The sequence below is a fragment of the Diceros bicornis genome, chromosome 6, assembly GCF_020826845.1.
Source record: "Diceros bicornis minor isolate mBicDic1 chromosome 6, mDicBic1.mat.cur, whole genome shotgun sequence".
NCBI lineage: Eukaryota > Metazoa > Chordata > Mammalia > Perissodactyla > Rhinocerotidae > Diceros > Diceros bicornis.
Genome location: NC_080745.1, coordinates 10,940,730 through 10,958,481, shown reverse-complemented (window position 1 = coordinate 10,958,481; position 17,752 = coordinate 10,940,730). Strand labels below are relative to the sequence as shown.

The 17,752-nt window shown below is 36.5% G+C and overlaps 1 protein-coding gene across 3 annotated transcripts in view; it reads right to left on the bottom strand.

Moving 5' to 3' along the window:
• The window catches only part of SHLD2 (shieldin complex subunit 2), a 101,009-nt gene that overhangs the window by 72,973 nt on the left and 10,284 nt on the right, over nucleotides 1-17,752 (bottom strand). For 2 of the 3 annotated variants that reach the window (XM_058542831.1, XM_058542832.1), the window contains exon 2: nucleotides 1,730-1,776. Coding sequence is in view for 1 of the 3 variants with exons in the window: in XM_058542830.1 (XP_058398813.1) it covers nucleotides 1,453-1,468 (16 nt within the window). In the remaining 2 variants the exon portion in view is untranslated. Of the gene's footprint in view, nucleotides 1-1,452; nucleotides 1,531-1,729; nucleotides 1,777-17,752 lie in introns of those variants that run through there. The other variant, XM_058542830.1, reaches the window with a different exon arrangement.

Here is a 17,752-nt window from a genome sequence, read left to right as displayed (position 1 = left end):
GAAGAAAAATCAATGAAACAATTCAAGAAAACGTGCCAGAATTAACAATGTAAGTTTCCTAATTGAAAATACCAAACGCACAGCATACTGGATTAAAAAATACATCCAGGGGCCGGCCCAGTGGTGTAGTGGTTAAGTTCGCATGCTCTGCCACGGTGGCCCAGGGTTCGCAGGTTCAGATCCTGGACGTGGACCTACAAACCACACATCAAGCCATGCTGTGGTGGCCTCCCATATACAAAAATAGAGAAGATGGACACAGACTAGAAGAAACACAGAGAAGAAACAGAAGATCCCACACAGGAGAAAAGAAAAGAGAATTCCTAGGACAGCTGGGCGCTATGAGAAAACAGAAACTACTCCAGATTGGAGCACTTTGCTCTGGGAGGAACTTCTTTAAGATGATAACATTGACAGAATAAATGATGTGAAAGAAAATAGGAAATCTGGGCAATTGGTAGAAAATTTTGAGGTGAGTTAGTGATAAGGACAGAGAAAACCATATAAACAAATTATGTACCTAAACTGAAAACTCAGATAACATCAATACAAAAATGTTACTTGAAAAACCACAGGTAAATACCAAACAGCTAAAAGTTGAGAGTGGTCACCTCTGAGAAGGGCAAATGAAGGTGTGGACTGAGAATTACTGTTTGAACAATCCCTGACAAACTACTTAACTCTTTAAACTGTATAACTTTGAAAAAATGTATTTAAAAAATGTGAAAGATAGAGAAATAGGTACAATAGCCCCCCCTTATCTGGGGGGGATACATTTCAAGCCCCCAGTAGATGCCTAAAACCCCAGATAGTACTGAACTCTATATATATATACTATGTTTTTCCTATACATACATACCTATGATAGAATTTAATTAATAAATTAGGCACAATAAGAGATTAACAACAATAACTTCTCTTTGGCATATCCGAATTGCCAGCATGACTTCTCTTGTGCTTGGGGACCATTAATAAGTAAAATAAGGGTTACTTGAACACAAGCACCGAGGCAGTTGATCTGATAACAGCTACTAAGTGACTAAGGGGCGGGTAGCACATACAGTGTGGATACGCTGGACAAAGGGATGATTCACGTCTGATTCACGTCCCAGGCAGGAGGGAGCAGGACAGCTCAAGATTTCATAAAGCTACTCAGAATGGCCTACAATTTAAAACTTATGAATTGTTTATTTCTGGAATTTTCCATTTAATATTTTCAGACTACAGTTGACCAAGGGTAACAGAAAGCATGGAAAATGAAACTGTGGATACGAGGGGACTACTGTACCTATGGTTTTCCCAAGGACATAAAACCCTTGGCAACTAGATCTGATCTCTGGAAACAAAGAAGACTAACAAAATTGTTCTGCAAAGAAAAAAAATAACAAAAATGCATGATTTTGAGGGAAAAAAGAGCAAGAAAGAAGCAACATTACTTTCATGCTATCATACCTCTTGCCAAATGCATGACATCAGCAGCAGAAATCCTTAAGTTTCTGTGCTCCAGTTCCCTTTTCTGTAAAGTGGGTATAATAGTATCTCTCTCACAGGACTGTTGTGAGGCTTAAATGAGACAATGTACATAAAGTGCCTATAGCAATGTTGGATATAAATATTACTAAGACAGTTAATACTTGACTCTTTTTTTAAATAACTGAAATTCTTTTTGATATCAAATCATTCAATTCAATTGTCACAATGATACTGAAGTGTTTACTTGAATGCTTACCTTGTCTGCTCAAACATCAAGGCCTCTGACCCTTTCACATATGTCTCCTAAAAAAGAGGGAAGGAGAGAAACTGTCTGATTATCCAAGAGAAACAGAAATAACAATTGATGAAAGTTGTCTATAAAGATGCTTAGCATACTGAAGAATTGACTGTATCTGAAAAACTACTCAGGTCACCATGCTTTATCTTACACTTTTTAGTTGATTATGACCAATCATTCACTATCACTAAGCAAGTCAGCAATTAAAGTTGAAAACTCTGCACCAAGTATACATTTAACTCAGCGATGCCCAGCTAAATGTAACTCATTTCATTTAAATAAGTTTCATTTCAAATGAAACATATTTCCATTTCAAAATAGGTTAAGTCTCCAACTTATGCACAGACTGTGTTCTCCAGGTTCAGTTATACTTTGTTATAAAACTTGAGAAACATTTTTCCAAAGAAACAAAATTATGAAATAAAGTTGAGATCCTGGGCAATAAACAAAGGCCAGTTTAATCCAAAAGTACCCAAGAACTATGGAAAAAGAAAGAAATAAATATAACCATGTTAGGTGACTTTCAACCACATATTTTGTGCTCCCACAACTAGCAAAAAATAGCTCTTATTTGAGGTTAGGAATCGTGTCACACTTTGTTTCATTCATCTTTGTATCCTTGTAAACATATACAGTATACAACAGAGTACCCGCCTTCTATCAGGAGTTTAAAATATTTATTTAACGAATGAATAACTAGAATTAAGAGTACTATTTGAACCACACTCTTTCTATGGAGAAATGCATTGCAATTTCCAACTGAAGGAACACCTTCCTTTATCTTGGCAACAAGACCAGAGTTTGAACACCAAGAACAATAAAGTGTGGGCAGATACTCCATCTACATAACAATCATTGCTCCTAGAATCATATTTTGGTCACAGATCACTCATACTGTTTCTAAGTATATATAAATCACTAAGTTGGGTTTTCATAATATAAATCTTGACCTCCAAAATTTCCCTGACTTCTTTCCCTTTACCAACACCTTAAATAAAAATAGAGCCATCAACATTTTATCTTGGAAGATTTTTTCCCCAGTTTTATTGAGATATAATTGGCATACAACATTATATTAGTTTAAGGTGTACAACATAATGATTTGATACATGTACATATTAAAAAATGATCACCACAATAAGTTTAGTTAACATCCAACACTTCACATAGAAAACTTTTTTTCTTTCTTGTGATGAGAATTTTTAAGATCTACTCTCTTAGCAATTTTCAAATATACAGTATTGTTAACTACAGTTACAAACTTATACAATCTTAATACTATGGCCCTAAAAAATGCAAAAAAAAAACTTATTAAAAGAGTCAATATTCAGACAAAAACCCTGACTGAAACTCAATATTTCTCTAGCCAAAATGCAACTACCTATACTTAGACATTCCAAAAGTGAAGTAGATAAAGTTATCTAACACAGTAACAAATTATTTTAGGCACCAAAATAATTGCAAAAGTAACTGAAAATCATAGGCTAAAATTGTAGAACTTAGTAAACAACATATTTAATGTCCACAATGATGCTGAATTTCATATTTTAAAATCTGAGAGAAATTCACCTAAAAAAGAACTCCCTTAATTTTTCATTACTCTTAAGAAAACAACTCAATTTCTATAATACATCCTTAAGGAATAAAGACTAATCTGGCTAGAGAGCTTTATAGAATGATGGATAATCACATTTCTTCTTCCAAACATAAAATTCATATGGATTGTCATGTTAAGTGAGATAAGGCATGAAAAGCACTTAAGCTCCAATCTAGCTTTCGAAATTACATCATGAATATTATTCCTCTTGAATAACCTTTCTGCTTTGAAATTCTATACCCCCAATGAAATCAATTTACTTTATTTCTTTATAATGATTTCGTTTTATGTATATTTATGAAGATTGTATAAATATTTGTTAGAACAAATGTAGGAGGTTGAATAGTGGATAACGACTAGCAAGCAACAGAAGCAGAGACATGGGTAGTGTCATCAGCAGAGGAGACAAAAGCATCTCGATACCACCTAACACATTAACGCAATATCTTTTACTCAAAGATTTTTAAGTGAGGTCTTTATGTGATATTTTTGAAAAATATTTTTACGTCCAAGAAAATTTAATCAGAATTAATTAAATCTACTTGGAATTTTGATTTAAGAATGTTTTCTGTAGAAAGAGCATTGCTCAATTTCTCTCCATTAGTAAACCATGTAATAAAATATGAAACTCACTAAGGAAAAACAAAGCAGGGACCTAGATGTGTCACTTTTAGAGACCTATCCTATGTGAAAATAAACATCATCAATTTCAAGCATATTCCAAACTTTTAGGAGAAGTAGGTGGGTGGAGGAATAAGAGGGCATAAAAAATTTGACACTATTTATAGAGTGTAGGTTTATATTTTACTGTTTGCATTCTGAAAAGCAAATGAGGCAAATTGAGGCTTCCATCTGGCTTCCCAGAAGGGCTGTCATGAGTACTAATATTCTCAGGTGAACATTTTAATAAATTTTCTCTCATTTCTTCCAAGTACCTCAGACAGCATTAAAAATTACATAACATGATGTAGCTGCTTTGGAAAACAGTTTGGCAGTTCCTCAAAAAGTTAAACATAGAGTTACCATAGGACCCAGTAATTCCATCCTAGGTATATACCAAGGAGAATTGAAAACATATGTCTACACAAAAACTTTCACAAATGTTCATGGTAGTATCATTCACAGTAGCCAAAAAGTAGAAACAACCCAAAAAGTCCATCAGCTGATGAATGGATAAACAAAATGTAGTATATCCATACAATGGAATATTCTTCAGCCATAAAAAGGAATGATAATAGCTCTGTTTTAAATGGTTATTCATTCTTTGGTTATATATGTTAAGTACTGCTCATAAACCCCAAAAGTTGATTGCCATGAAAACTGAACAAACCTCCAGTAGTAAATGTGTAACTATCAGCAATTCTGTCCCACATGCATACTTTTGAACATGTTGCTAGATGGAGAAGACCACTTTGGAAAATATACTTCACGTGTTTTGGAGGATGATTTCAACCATTAAGCATTCTACGAAGCTTTTGAAGGTCTGTCAGATTTTAAATGACAACAGTGAAATTTCAAAAGGAACAAAAGTCAGCACCAAAGCTAGTTTAACATTAATAGTTTAACATTAATAATAAGTGATCTAATAAATTGGTCTATGTTTGCCCGGTCAGGTTTTGCTTATTATGTCAGTTGGAAAGCCGGAAGGAAACTGGTTTTAACTCCCATACAACCTGTATCATGCATGACAGCATCACTTTATCAGAAAGGTAGCTGATGTCAGCATAACACTAAGACAGCTCAAATTCAAAACTGATCTTTCTTTCCCAACTATCTTCATAATTCATTCATGGTATAGAATTGAGACTATCTCCTTAGGAAAAAGAAAGTAAGAATTAACATTTATTGAGAGCCTTCTATGTGCCAAACACTACATGAATTTTCTCATTTAATTCTCATAGCCACCATGCAAGATATTAACCTTGTCTTTTAGAGGAAAAAACAGAAGTGTTGAGAAACGAAGTAACTTTTCTAAGGTCACATAGACCTAGCAAAGAGGCAGAGCCAAGGTTCAGACTCAGATGTCAATTATTATAATGTTCCACAGCACTAAATAGCATCAGTTTCTTAACTTGTAAAGAAACTTCTGTAAAAAAAATTTTATGATAATATTAGAGCACAGAAAGCAGAGTAAAATAGTGATTTGGATTATAAACTGTTTTTAGTACCTCAAAGATACTGTAGAGTCTTGTTGACCTTTTAAAAATTGCCAGGAAGGTCATTGTGAAAGAGAATATAAAGTGCTTTGAAGTCAAATACTAGGCTTTTAAGTAGAAAAAAGTAACAAATGAATATAACATTTAATATTATCAACAGAGAACTAAGTGTTAAAAAAAACTAGTTCTATTGTAAAACAGTGGTGTTTAAAAAACTGCAGATCACCAGTGTAGGCTGACTTAAAGCAGCATTTCCCAGAGTTAACTCCATGGAAGACTAATCCTTATAAAATATTGAAAGATCATGAGTTTCCAGAGTCAGACAAGTTTGAGAAACACTGGACTTAATGCCAAGGCAGTTCAAGTCCTGGTTACAAATAGTACAACACAGTGCTTTGAAAGCCCTCTGGAGCTAGTCTATCTGGGTTTGAATGCTGGCTCTTGCACCTGTTAGTGGAGCCATGTGACCTTGAGCAATGTTACTTCACCACTCTGGGCCTCAGTTTTCTCATCTGTAAAAAAGAAGGAGATAACTGTAGAAGATAGAGTTGTTGTAAAGATTAGAAAGATTAATCCATGTGGGGTTGTTAGAACAGAGCCTTAAAATAATGAGTGCTCAGTAAATGGATTTAAAGTAGTAGTAATATCATTTCTCTGACCCTTTATTTAAAGCTGATGAAAGTTGATGTTCATTGTGAATCATCAAGGGTAAAAGAGATATAGTATGCAGTTTCTCAAACTTGCACAATGGAACCCACTTTTTCACAGACCATCCCTCAAGAAAACTGGTTGATGACTTTAAAAAAACCAAAAATAAAAAACCACACTCTGAGAAATAACAGAGAATTCCATCACTAAAATAAAATCTGTTTTAAAGAAAAAAAAAAACAAGTTTAGTGCTTCCCAGCTGATGAACACATCAAGGTACTGAAAGGGGAACATGTCCAGAGAGGGCATGGAAGCTCCACGCCCCTTCCCCCAGACCTTGCCCTACACATCTCTTCTATTTGGCTATTCCTGAGTTATACCCATAATAATAAACCAGTAATATCTACTTACAGATTCCAGCACATGGATCCAGTGGCTGGAACCTGTACATGTAGTAGAATGGAACATTTTTTATTTTCCATTCTCATAGTCCCTCGGTGGCTTCAGGTGATTGTCTGCCTCAGAGCAGTCATTTAATTATCCAAGATGCTGTGTGATCCTTTTCAGTCACCATCCAGCCTGGAATCATTTGAATAAGGACAAGAATGTTTTCCATTATCAAGATATGGCTCTCTATTTAAGTCTCATATCCACTGTATAGACTTGAAGTCAATATTCAAATGATGGTGTTTTTTCTATTTGTTCTTTATTGTGACCATTTGTGAAATTTACAGTCATTACTGGAAGTGCCAATTGTGCTACCCTTTCATTTAGAATTTTTTCTAAGCAATATGTCAGGATCTTCAGAATCTTATACCTTTATACCCAGATCTTATACCCTTTGATCAAACAAATTCATTTCCAAGAATCTATACTATGGAAATAAATAAGGATACAAGACAAAACTTTATGCAAATACATATATTGCAACATTGTTTAATATTCTGGAAAATTAGAAATAAAAAGTCTAATTTTAGGGGAAGAATTAAATAAAGAATGGTACATTAGCTGTATTATATAGTCATTAAATGATGTTTTAAAGATTATGAATAATGCTATGTGAAAGAGTGGGTTACAAACTTATGTTTACAGTGTAAGCATAATTATCTAAAACAAACAAACCAACAAAACACCAAATAATCAAAATTTAAAATAAAAACTAAATCTAGAAAGAAATACACCAAAATGTCAACTGTGGTTGAGTTGAGCCGTAAGTGACCCTTCTTCCTACTTTTCTATATTTTCCAAGTTTTCTTTTTTTTTTTTTTTTGTGAGGACATCAGCTCTGTGCTAACATCTGCCGATCCTCCTCTTTTTTTTTGCTGAGGAAGACTGGCCCTGGGCTAACATCCATGCCCATCTTCCTCCACTTTACATGGGACGCCACCACAGCATGGCTTGCCAAGCAGTGTGTCGGTCTCCACTCGGGATGCGAACCAGAGAACCCCGGGCCACTGCAGTGGAGCGCGTGCACTTAACCGCCTGCACCACCGGGCTGGCCCCTCAAGTTTTCTTTATTGAGTATAACTTACTGTTAAAAAATTTTTTTTAACTCAAAAAAAAAAAAGTTGAATTTTCTCCCCGAAATTTTCCTTAACTTTTATTTGCTACCACCTGCCTTTGAGCTAAAGTTCTAATAAAAAGAAACAATGTGAGGGAAACTGGCCTGGTGGTTAAACAGATGGGAAAATTATAAAATCTGATTTCTTTCAATTCTTGTCTATTATTTTGTGAGAGGTAGAGATAGTTAAACATAAAGTGAAGTGATATTTGCTGCTGGCAAAATTTTTCTTAGTTTATATAGCAAAATCAAACATCAATATTTCTGAGTGTTCCTCAAAACACCATGTATACTGATTCTAAGTATCCCATGACTTGAGGAAGTCTGAAAGCATATTTTAAATATGCTAAAAATTAATGTAGTGTAAACTTTGGTTTTAAGGAAAGGCATTTTGGGAGAGGTAAAATTTTAGAGTATTATTTTGCAACTTCATGAACTGACACATTTTCTAATTCCAAAAATAGACATTTAGGGGCCAGCCTGGTGGCGCAGCAGTTAAGTGCATGTGCTCTGCTTCAGTGGGCCGCAGTTCACAGGTTCGGATCCCAGCGCATACCGACGCACCGCTTGTCAAGCCATGCTGTGGCAGCATCCCATATAAAGTAGAAGAAGATGGGCACGGATGTTAGCCCAGGGCCAATCTTCCTCAGCAAAAAGAGGAGGATTGGCAACAGATGTTAGCTCAGGGCTGATCTTCCTCACCAAAAAAAAAAAAAAAAAAAAGACGTTTAATATGTAATGTTTATAACTTAAATATGACTTAAATATTGCTGCAATATTATTCAATTTACATGTCTTGAAAGAGATCATGAATCATTTATATTGTTAATCCCTCCTTTTGGGACTCAACTTTTTACACTTACCCTCAACCTGGTGCCAAGCTTTCTAAACGCTTGAAGATCTAATGATTTCTCACCCCAACTTGGACTCACGGTTATCTCTACCCACCTTAGAGACAAGTTTGTCAAGGCCAAAAGATCAAGGGAGCACCAATCACTTCCACCTCTGCCTTCTCATCCAGGGCTAAACCTTGCCAAAGAAGAAAACAGCTCTATGCTAGGGTTCTTGATGACATGCTGAGCAAAGGCCACAGGTTGCTAAATATTGCTAAGTAGACCTGAAAACAATGAAGTCCTCTAGCTTTGTGCATAACCCAGTATCTCAGTCTGTCAGCATAAACAAATTTTCCCACAAAATTAATAAATTTTGAGATCAGCTAAGACCACCATGTTCTTCATCATCACCACAATCATCCAAAATGTAAGCCCCTCCAATTAATTCCCCCCTCCTGCTGCACTCTGATCCCATTTCTGCTCTGTACTCTCCCCTCACCCTCCTCGACCATTACACATCCTCCAACAGCTATACTTCCTGATAACCCTTTACACTGTTCCACTGTAAAGAAATACCCTAAACCCTGAACCAATTAAGTAACATTCCAGCAGTCTTCTTGTCTAAACTAAAATCTGAGTGCAAGGTATTCTTCCTCCCACTCAGCAAATGCGAAGCATGAAAGTCATTCTTTGATCACCATCACAGTTCTTTACTCTCTTTTGAGGTTTCTGTCATCTGTTCCTACCTCTCTCTCCTTGTTTCTGTCACCTATTGACTTCTTGGTTACTCTTCCACACTCACTAAAGACTCTGGAGCCTGGTTCAGAATCTTTCCACCTCTTGCTCTGACACCACTCTGAGCAACCCACTTCTTGTGTAGCTGACTCCTGTAACAGTCTAGCTTTACAGTCCCCTTATCTCCTCAACTCCAAGAACCTTCACTTTCTCTCCACTTCAGAAACCCGTGCCAGATCTTGCATTCAGTCATAACCAGCAACTGCTCTTCTTATTTAATCTTAAATTCAATTTAATTTAATCTTAAATTCCAATATCCAATCTTGACCACTTCATATCCCAGCAGCTACGTTTAGTTTTCATTTGTTCCCTATACAGTCTAGACTCAATAGCCCATTACTTCAAACACTCTCACTGCTAGAATCTCTTGCCTCCTTTTCTGCCACACTGGCCCATAAAACCTAGATCAAGATCAATCCAGTTGTTCAACTTGTCTGCTCAGACATAGGTTGGTTAGCCCTGAGAGAGAGAGAAAAAAATCACTCACAAAACTATATATACCAGAGCAAGGAAAAATGCGTTACTACAATTCTTCTAAGTAATCCCATTCAGTCAGCCCTCTCATTTCTCTCAATGGCCTTCTCAAAATTCTCCCTTTCTCCTCAAACTCTCCCCTACAATCACCATCTCCTTCCCTCATAATCTCAGGTGATGACGTTATCCCTCCACTTCATTGAAAAAATTCATCAAGTGTGCTGATGCCCCAAATTCCACCCAAACACTTTTCTCCATCTACACCATCCTTTCTTTCTTTATTCCTACTTCAATGGAAACTATATTCCTATTTCCACTCAAACCCACTATCTTCACTCCATTCCCTCTAATCTTAAGGATAATGTTCAATCAATCTCAGGTACCTCCTTTCTCCTATATCTTCAACTCCTCCCTTTCTAATGACATTTTCTGTTTAGCATATAAACATGCTGAAGTCTCCCTCATCTTGATACAACATGCCCTCTACCTACTATCCCACATCTCTACATTTTTTTCATAACTAAGCTTTTTGAAAAGAATGTCTGTGCACATACTGTTTCCACTCTCTCACAATCATTCACTCTTCAGGCCTCAGCAATCTGACATTTATCTCTACCAAGGAGACTCCAAGGAAACTATTCTATAGAAGATGATCAATCAGCTACTTGTTGCTCTGTCATTATATTAGTTGACCTATTTGCTACATTTGACACTGTGGACCACTCTTTCCTAAAACCTCTCAGTCTTCATTTAACAACATTTACTGAGAACTTACTTTATGATGAGAACTGGGGATAAAATGATGAACGTGAACAGTCATAGCCCTCAAGGAGCTTAGAATCAAGTGGGGAAAGCTTCTATAATAATTCATATTCTTCTTTGAACTTCTCAGATCATTCCTTCCTTTCCCTACTCAACCCTTAGATACTCCTTTCTTTGCTCTTCTCACATCCATTCCAGGATCACCATATCTATATTACTTATCACTAACGATGACAAAACATATATCTCTAGCTTAGAATTCTACCTTGAGTTCTGGACCCATTTACTCTCTATGAAAAGATATTGTACTTGGATATCTCACTATCTTGATAGTGTCCTTTGATGCACAAAAGTTTTTAATTTTGATGAAGTCCAATTTATCTATTTTTTTTTCGGCTGTTTGTGCTTTGGGTATCATATTTAACAAACCATTGCCTAATCTAAGATCATGAATATTACACCTATGTTTTTTCTAAGAGTTTTATAGCCGAAACTATAAACGGCCTTTAATCTACGGAAACCATAATTCTAAAGCTAAAAATTTCAATTGCAGTATCTAAGGGCTTTTTAAATTCTAAAACTGTGGCTTTAAATATCACAAACCAAAGCAAGCAAACTTTGCAGGCAGAGTTTATACTGTACACTACAGCACAGAGGAAGTGGCAGGTGAGGATGAAAGTGCAATTCTCCCACAACAATTGAGAGGAGATGAAAACCTGGGGGAGGAGTGCAGAGAGAAAGAGGAGGTAGAAGATAGCTTAGATGTAAGTTCAGAATTCTTACCTCCTGTCCCATCAGGGGCTAAATCTTGGGGTGAGGAAGGGTGAGAAAAATCTTCAGTATGTTTGTGGGGAAGGACCCAGAATAGAAGATAAATATGTTTCCCTTTCCCAAGTTATGGTCCAGGGAACTGCAAGCCTTTTAGCAAAACCTCGCACCTAATCTACATCAACGTGGTAGGAGAGTAGTAGCCAACGACACGCCCAGACCATATTCCTGAAAAGCTGTCTCAGAGTATCAAGCATGCCAGCAAGATGCAGAAACCATTAAGGAGCTTGATTTGGGCCAGTGGGCCCAAAAGAGCCTGGGATTAAGGAGGACCCAGTAAGCACTGACCTGTTGTCCAGAGGTCATGGTAGTAGCAGGGACATCAGCCGCAGATGCAGCAGAGCAGACAGTGCTATTCAAGAGTAAGCCAGGCAAGGTACACCTTAACAATGGCCAAGGACAGAGGATGGCACAAAGATGAGATGCCCCCTCCTTAATGCCAGGAAAAATTATAAAGCTTCTCTATCAATACCCTCCACCCCAGAAAAAAAAGGGGAGAGCTATGTGGAAAAATTGAATATTTATCCAAAGGACTGATTATTTACCCAAGGGTCTGAGTTAACCTGGAATTAACTAAGTTAAACCAGAAGCTACTGACTTTATCCTAAATTACCTCTTTGTACATTCAAATTTGTTTACAAAATTTATGCCTACTATACTTCCAACTGGGTTTCCCGCTGCACAAAAAGTAAAATGTAAAGCCCTCGCCTACGTGATCTATCTCTCCAAAATCACAACATGCTGTTCTTCACCTGGACAACCCTAATCACACTGGTTTCTCTCCATTCCTAAAATATGTCAAGGTCTTTCTTATATTAAGGCTTTTCCACTTGCTGCTTCTTTCACTTGCTCCCATAGCTCTTTATATAGGTTGCTCCAACTCAGTCTTTAGTTTCAATTCAGTGTTTCTTCCTTGAAGAGGCATTCTCTGCCCACCCTCCATAAAGCAGCACAGCACCCTATTATTTCTTGTCTAACACTCCTCGCAATCTAACTTCCCCACTAGAATGAAAGCTCTGTTCTTGTCTATCTTGTTCACCAACTACACCAGTGTCTGGTCAATAATAGGTGCTCAATAAATAGTTCCTACATGAATGAATCAATCAGAGTAAAGCGAGATAGACGAAATAAACTTTAAAATCTTCTGATAAATGCAAGTATTAAAGAGCTAAAAAAATTAAAAGTAGAGAACCACCACATTTTAATTTGGATATCAAAGTCAAATAAAAGACCATAAATAAGTTTCTGTTTTAAGAACAATGCAATTAGAGTTTTAGAAAGATGGTAGGTAAAATCATAGGGTGCCTTCTCCAGGCTAAAGCCATTTAAAACAGAAAAAAACAAATCCAATAAACCATCAAGAAAAGTTTCTATAAAATTAAAAAATAAATAAATAAAGTGCACAGGAATAAAATTTAGCCTAGAAAAACTTTACTGAAGAAGAAAAAAGTGTTTCAATATAATGGAAGATGCTCCATACCCTCTTATGGTTAAACAATAACATAAGATATCAATTCTCCCCATATGAATCTAATAGATAGATATGTCTATATATAATAGACAGATATAAATCTAATGTAACTCCAAGCAGAATACAAGAGGATTTTGTGTGCATGTTTTTAAGTTAATCGTGATCAATCCTAGACATACTTAAATATATAAATAACAACATAAGTTTCAGTTTTCCAAAATGATGAGCTAGATTGAAGCCAACTCTTCCTATGAAAACAAATAAAAAACACTAGGTGAAATATAAAAAACAAATCTTAAAAAGTCACTAAGAGATAACAAGATAGTAAGGAATCACCCAGCTAAAACTGTAAGAGAAAACCAAGAATCTAGAGTAAGTTAGCACTGGAGCTGCTTTTGATCTGAGGGCATTTAATCATGAGGAAATATATAAATTTTTGTTTGATAGTGTCATAGGTAAGGGGAACATAATTCAAAACACAGTACCCACAGAGAGTATCCCCACAATAACCTGTAACCCTAAAGGGCAATACCCTCAAGGTAACACTCATCTGAAAGTAAACCAGTGCCTGAAGTCTTATAACCAAGGTTTGCATTGTTTGATGTAAGAGGAACAGCAAATCTTCCACTAAGGTGGCACTTTGCCTGACCCCAGGCACCTATACAATGAAGCACAAAAAAAAAAAAAAATTTGGAAAACACAAGAAGAGTAGGTAAGACACAGAAGATACAGTGAGGGAGGATAGAATGGGGTAGAGACAGTATTTGAAGAGGTAACAGTTGAAAATGTTCTAGAACCTATGAAAGATCCCCATCTCCAGATTCAAAAATTGCAAACAAACATACAATAGAGGATACCAGTAAAGCCAATAAATTGGTCCTATGAAGAGACATACCATCTGGTGAGCTGCCCCACCTAATCTGCCATTTCTCCTCCTGTCTTACCCTCCCTCCCCCACAGACACACATATATACACACTCCAGCCACAGCAAACTATGATGCAGTTTCCTAATGCATACCATTTTGATCAGGGTTTTTTGGTTTAAAAAGAAAGACACTTGGACCACTTTTAAAAGGGGGGAGACGAATATTATAAAGATACACATAGATTAGAAATGAAATTAAAATTGGAAAGCCATCTTTCTGATCAACGCACATCATAGGTTTCTGGCCAGCATTTAGACTGAACATGACTGGGCACTTGCCCAAAAGACAATCAGTTATGTGTAGCCTGAAGAACAGGGGACTAAGGGCACAGGGTACCAGACATGAGCACCTAAAAGGGCTGAGAGCAAAGCAGTGATGATGATTAAGATCAATAGTACAGCTCCAGGTAATTTGGCAAAAAGCATGACAATTGGCCGAAATGACAATCAAAAATAAATATACCTGCACCAATGTTAATTTCTTAGTTTTAATAAATGTATCATGGCTACGTAAGATGTAACGTTAGGGAAAGATGGGTGAAGAAAACTCTTTGTAGTATCTTTGCAACTCTTCGGTAAATTTAAAATTATTTCTAAAGAAAAATTATTTCAAAACAAATTATTATAAATAAAATTATTTTAAAGTAAAAAATCAATTTTAAAAAGTAGAAAAATTAAACATACCTAGTCATTGTTTTTTTCAATTATTAGTACCTTAATTACATCATGGAGTGCTTTTATGATCCCAGATACATATTTTTAAGCATTATTCCTTCATATTTCAGAAGTTTCAGGTTTTATCCTACTTCTTAAAATTTTAGGGGCCGGCCCGGTGGCAGAGCGGTTAAGTTTATGTGCTCTGCTTCGGCGGCCTGGGGTTCGCAGGTTTGGATCCCGGCTATGCACTGCTCATCAGGCCATGCTATGGCAGCATCCCACATATAAAGTAGACGAAGATGGGCACAAATGTTAGCCCAGGGCCAATCTTCCTCAGCAAAAAGAGAAGGATTGGCAACAGATGTTAGCTCAGGGCTAATCTTCCTCACAAAAAAATAAATAAATAAATAAATAAAAATAAAATTCTAACTCATTTTTTGCTAGTTCTTACTGTTTTAACTGACAACTATAGAGAAAAATTAGAATAACTTAAATGTTCTATAATGAGAACCAATATGAAAAAATAGTATTTAGATTAGAAATAATATGAATCTATAGAAATAGGTTAGGAATAAAATATAAGTATCCCTAGCTGTCCCATCTGTTCTGTTTCTGAGTTCAGACAGCAAGAGTGGGGTCAGCTGTAATTGAAAAAGCACAGTTATTGCAAACTTATAGGATAGTCTGTTATTCTCATTTGTACACTTTTTTTGTAAGAAAATGTTAAAATAAATGAAAACCATAAGAGGCAAGGAACTAGAATTTCTCAGGGGTTGAATCTTTTAGTTTTTTCCACTTAAACTTTTTAAAATTAGTTTAAAGCCAATTGTGATTGCTTTTCTAGTGTGGTTTGGTTCACTTTTTTTGGTGTTTGTGTTGTATTAAAAAAAGAGGCTGGAAAGAATATGAAATTACAGAAGATAAAGTCTACAATTTATTAGAATAGACTTGCAAAAATACAGTAGTCCCCCTTATCTGTGGCTTCCCTTTGCATGGTTTCAGTTACCCTTGGACAACTGTGATCCAAAAATATTAAATGGAAAATTCCATTAATACAAGCATACTTCATTTTATTGTGCTTCACTTTATTGCTCTTCGCAGGTATTGCATTTTTTTATACATTGAAGGTTTGCGGCAACCCTACATGAAGCAAAGTCTATAGGCACTATTTTTCCAGCAGCATTTGCTCACATCATGTCTCTGTCACATTTTGGTAATTCTCACAATATTTCAAATGTTTTCACTATTATTGTGTTTGTTATGGTGATCTGTGATCAGTGATCTTTTGATGTTACTATTGTAATTGTTTTGGGGTGCTACGAACTGCGCCCATATAAGACGGCAAACTTAATTGATAAATGCCATGTGTGTTCTGAACAGCACCCCGGACTGGCTGTTCCCCTATCTCTCCCCTTTTCCTCAGGCCTCCCTATTCTCTGAGACACAACAATATTGAGACTAGGCCAATTAATAATCCTCCAATGGCCTCTAAGCATTCAGGTGAAAGGAAGAGTTGCCCTTTCTCACTTTAAATCAAAAGCTAGAAATGATTAAGCTTAGTGAGGAAGGCATGTCAAAAGCTGAGATAGGCAGAAAGCTGGGCCTCTTGAGCCAAACAGTTAGCCAAGTGTTAATGCAAAGGAAAAGTTCTTGAGGGAAATTAAAAGTGCTACTCCAGTGAACACATGAAGGATAAGAAAGCAAAACAGACTTACTGCTGATATAGAGAAAGTTTTAGTGGTCTGAATAGAAGATCAAACCAGCCACAACATTCCCTTAAGCCAAAGCCAAATCCAGAGCAAGGCCCTAACTCTCTTCAATTCTGTGAAGGCTGAGAGAGGTGAGGAAGCTGCAGAAGAAAAGCTGGAAGCTAGGAGAGGTTGTTAGTTCATGAGGTTTAAGGAAAGAAGCCATCTCCATAACATAAAAGTACAAAGTGAAGCAGCAAGTGCTGATGTAGAAGCTGCAGCAAGTTCTCCAGAAGATCTAGCTAAGATAATTAATGAAGCTGGCTACACTAAAGAACAGATTTTCAAGGTAGATGAAACAGCCTTCTATTGGAAGAAGATGCCATCCAGGACTTTCATAGCTAGAGAGAAGTCAATGCCTGGCTTCAAAGTTTCAAAGGACAGGCTGACTCTCGTGTTAGGGGCTAATGCAGCTGGTGACTTTCAGTTGAAGCCAATGCTCATTTACCATTCCAAAAATCCTAGGTGCTTAAGAATTATGCTAAATCTACTCTGCCTGTGCTCTATAGATGGAAGAACAAAGCCCGGATAACAGCACATCTGTTTACAACATGGTTTACTGAATATTTGATGCCCACTGTTGAGACCTACTGCTCAGAAAAAAAGATTCCCTTCAAAATATTGCTGCTCATTGACAATGCACCTAGTTACCCAAGAGCTCTGATGGAGATGTACAATGAGATTAATGTTGTTTTCATTCCTACTAACATGACATCCATTCAGCAGCCCAAGAAGCAATTTTGACTTTAAAGTCTTATTATTTAAGAAATACTTTTTGTAAGGTATAGCTGCTACAGATGGTGATTCCTGTGATGGATCTGGTCAAAGTAAATTGAAAACCTTCTGGAAAGGATTCATCATTCTAGACGCCATTAAGAATATTCGTGATTTATGGGGAGAGGTCAAAATATCAACATTAACAGGAGTGTGGAAGAAGTTGATTCCATCCCTTATAGATGACTTGGAAGGGTTCAAGACTTCTGTGGAGGAAAAAATTGCAGATGTGGTGGAAAGAGCAAGAGAACTAGAATTAGAAGTGGAGCCTGAAGATGTGACTGAATTGCTGCAATCTCATGATAAAACTTTAAGAAATGAGAAGTTTTTAATGGAAGAGTAAGAAAGTGGTTTCTTGAGACGGCATCTACTCCTGGTGAAAATGCTGTGAAGATTGTTGAAATCACAACAAACAATTTAGAATATTACATAAACTTAGTTGATAAAGCAGCAGCAGGATTTGAGAGGATTGACTCCAGTTTTGAAAGAAGTTCTACTGTGGGTAAGATGCTATACAACAGCATCACATGCTACAGAGAAATTGCTCATGAAAGGAAGAGTCAATCGATGTGGCAAACTTCATTTTTGTCTTATTTTAAGACACTGCCACAGCCTACTCCAACCTTCAGCAACCAGCACCCTGATTGTCAACAGCCACCAATATCAAAGCAAGACCCTCCACCAGCAAAAAGATTATGACTCGCTGAAGGCTCAGATGATGGTTAGCATTTTTTAGCAATTAAGCATTTTT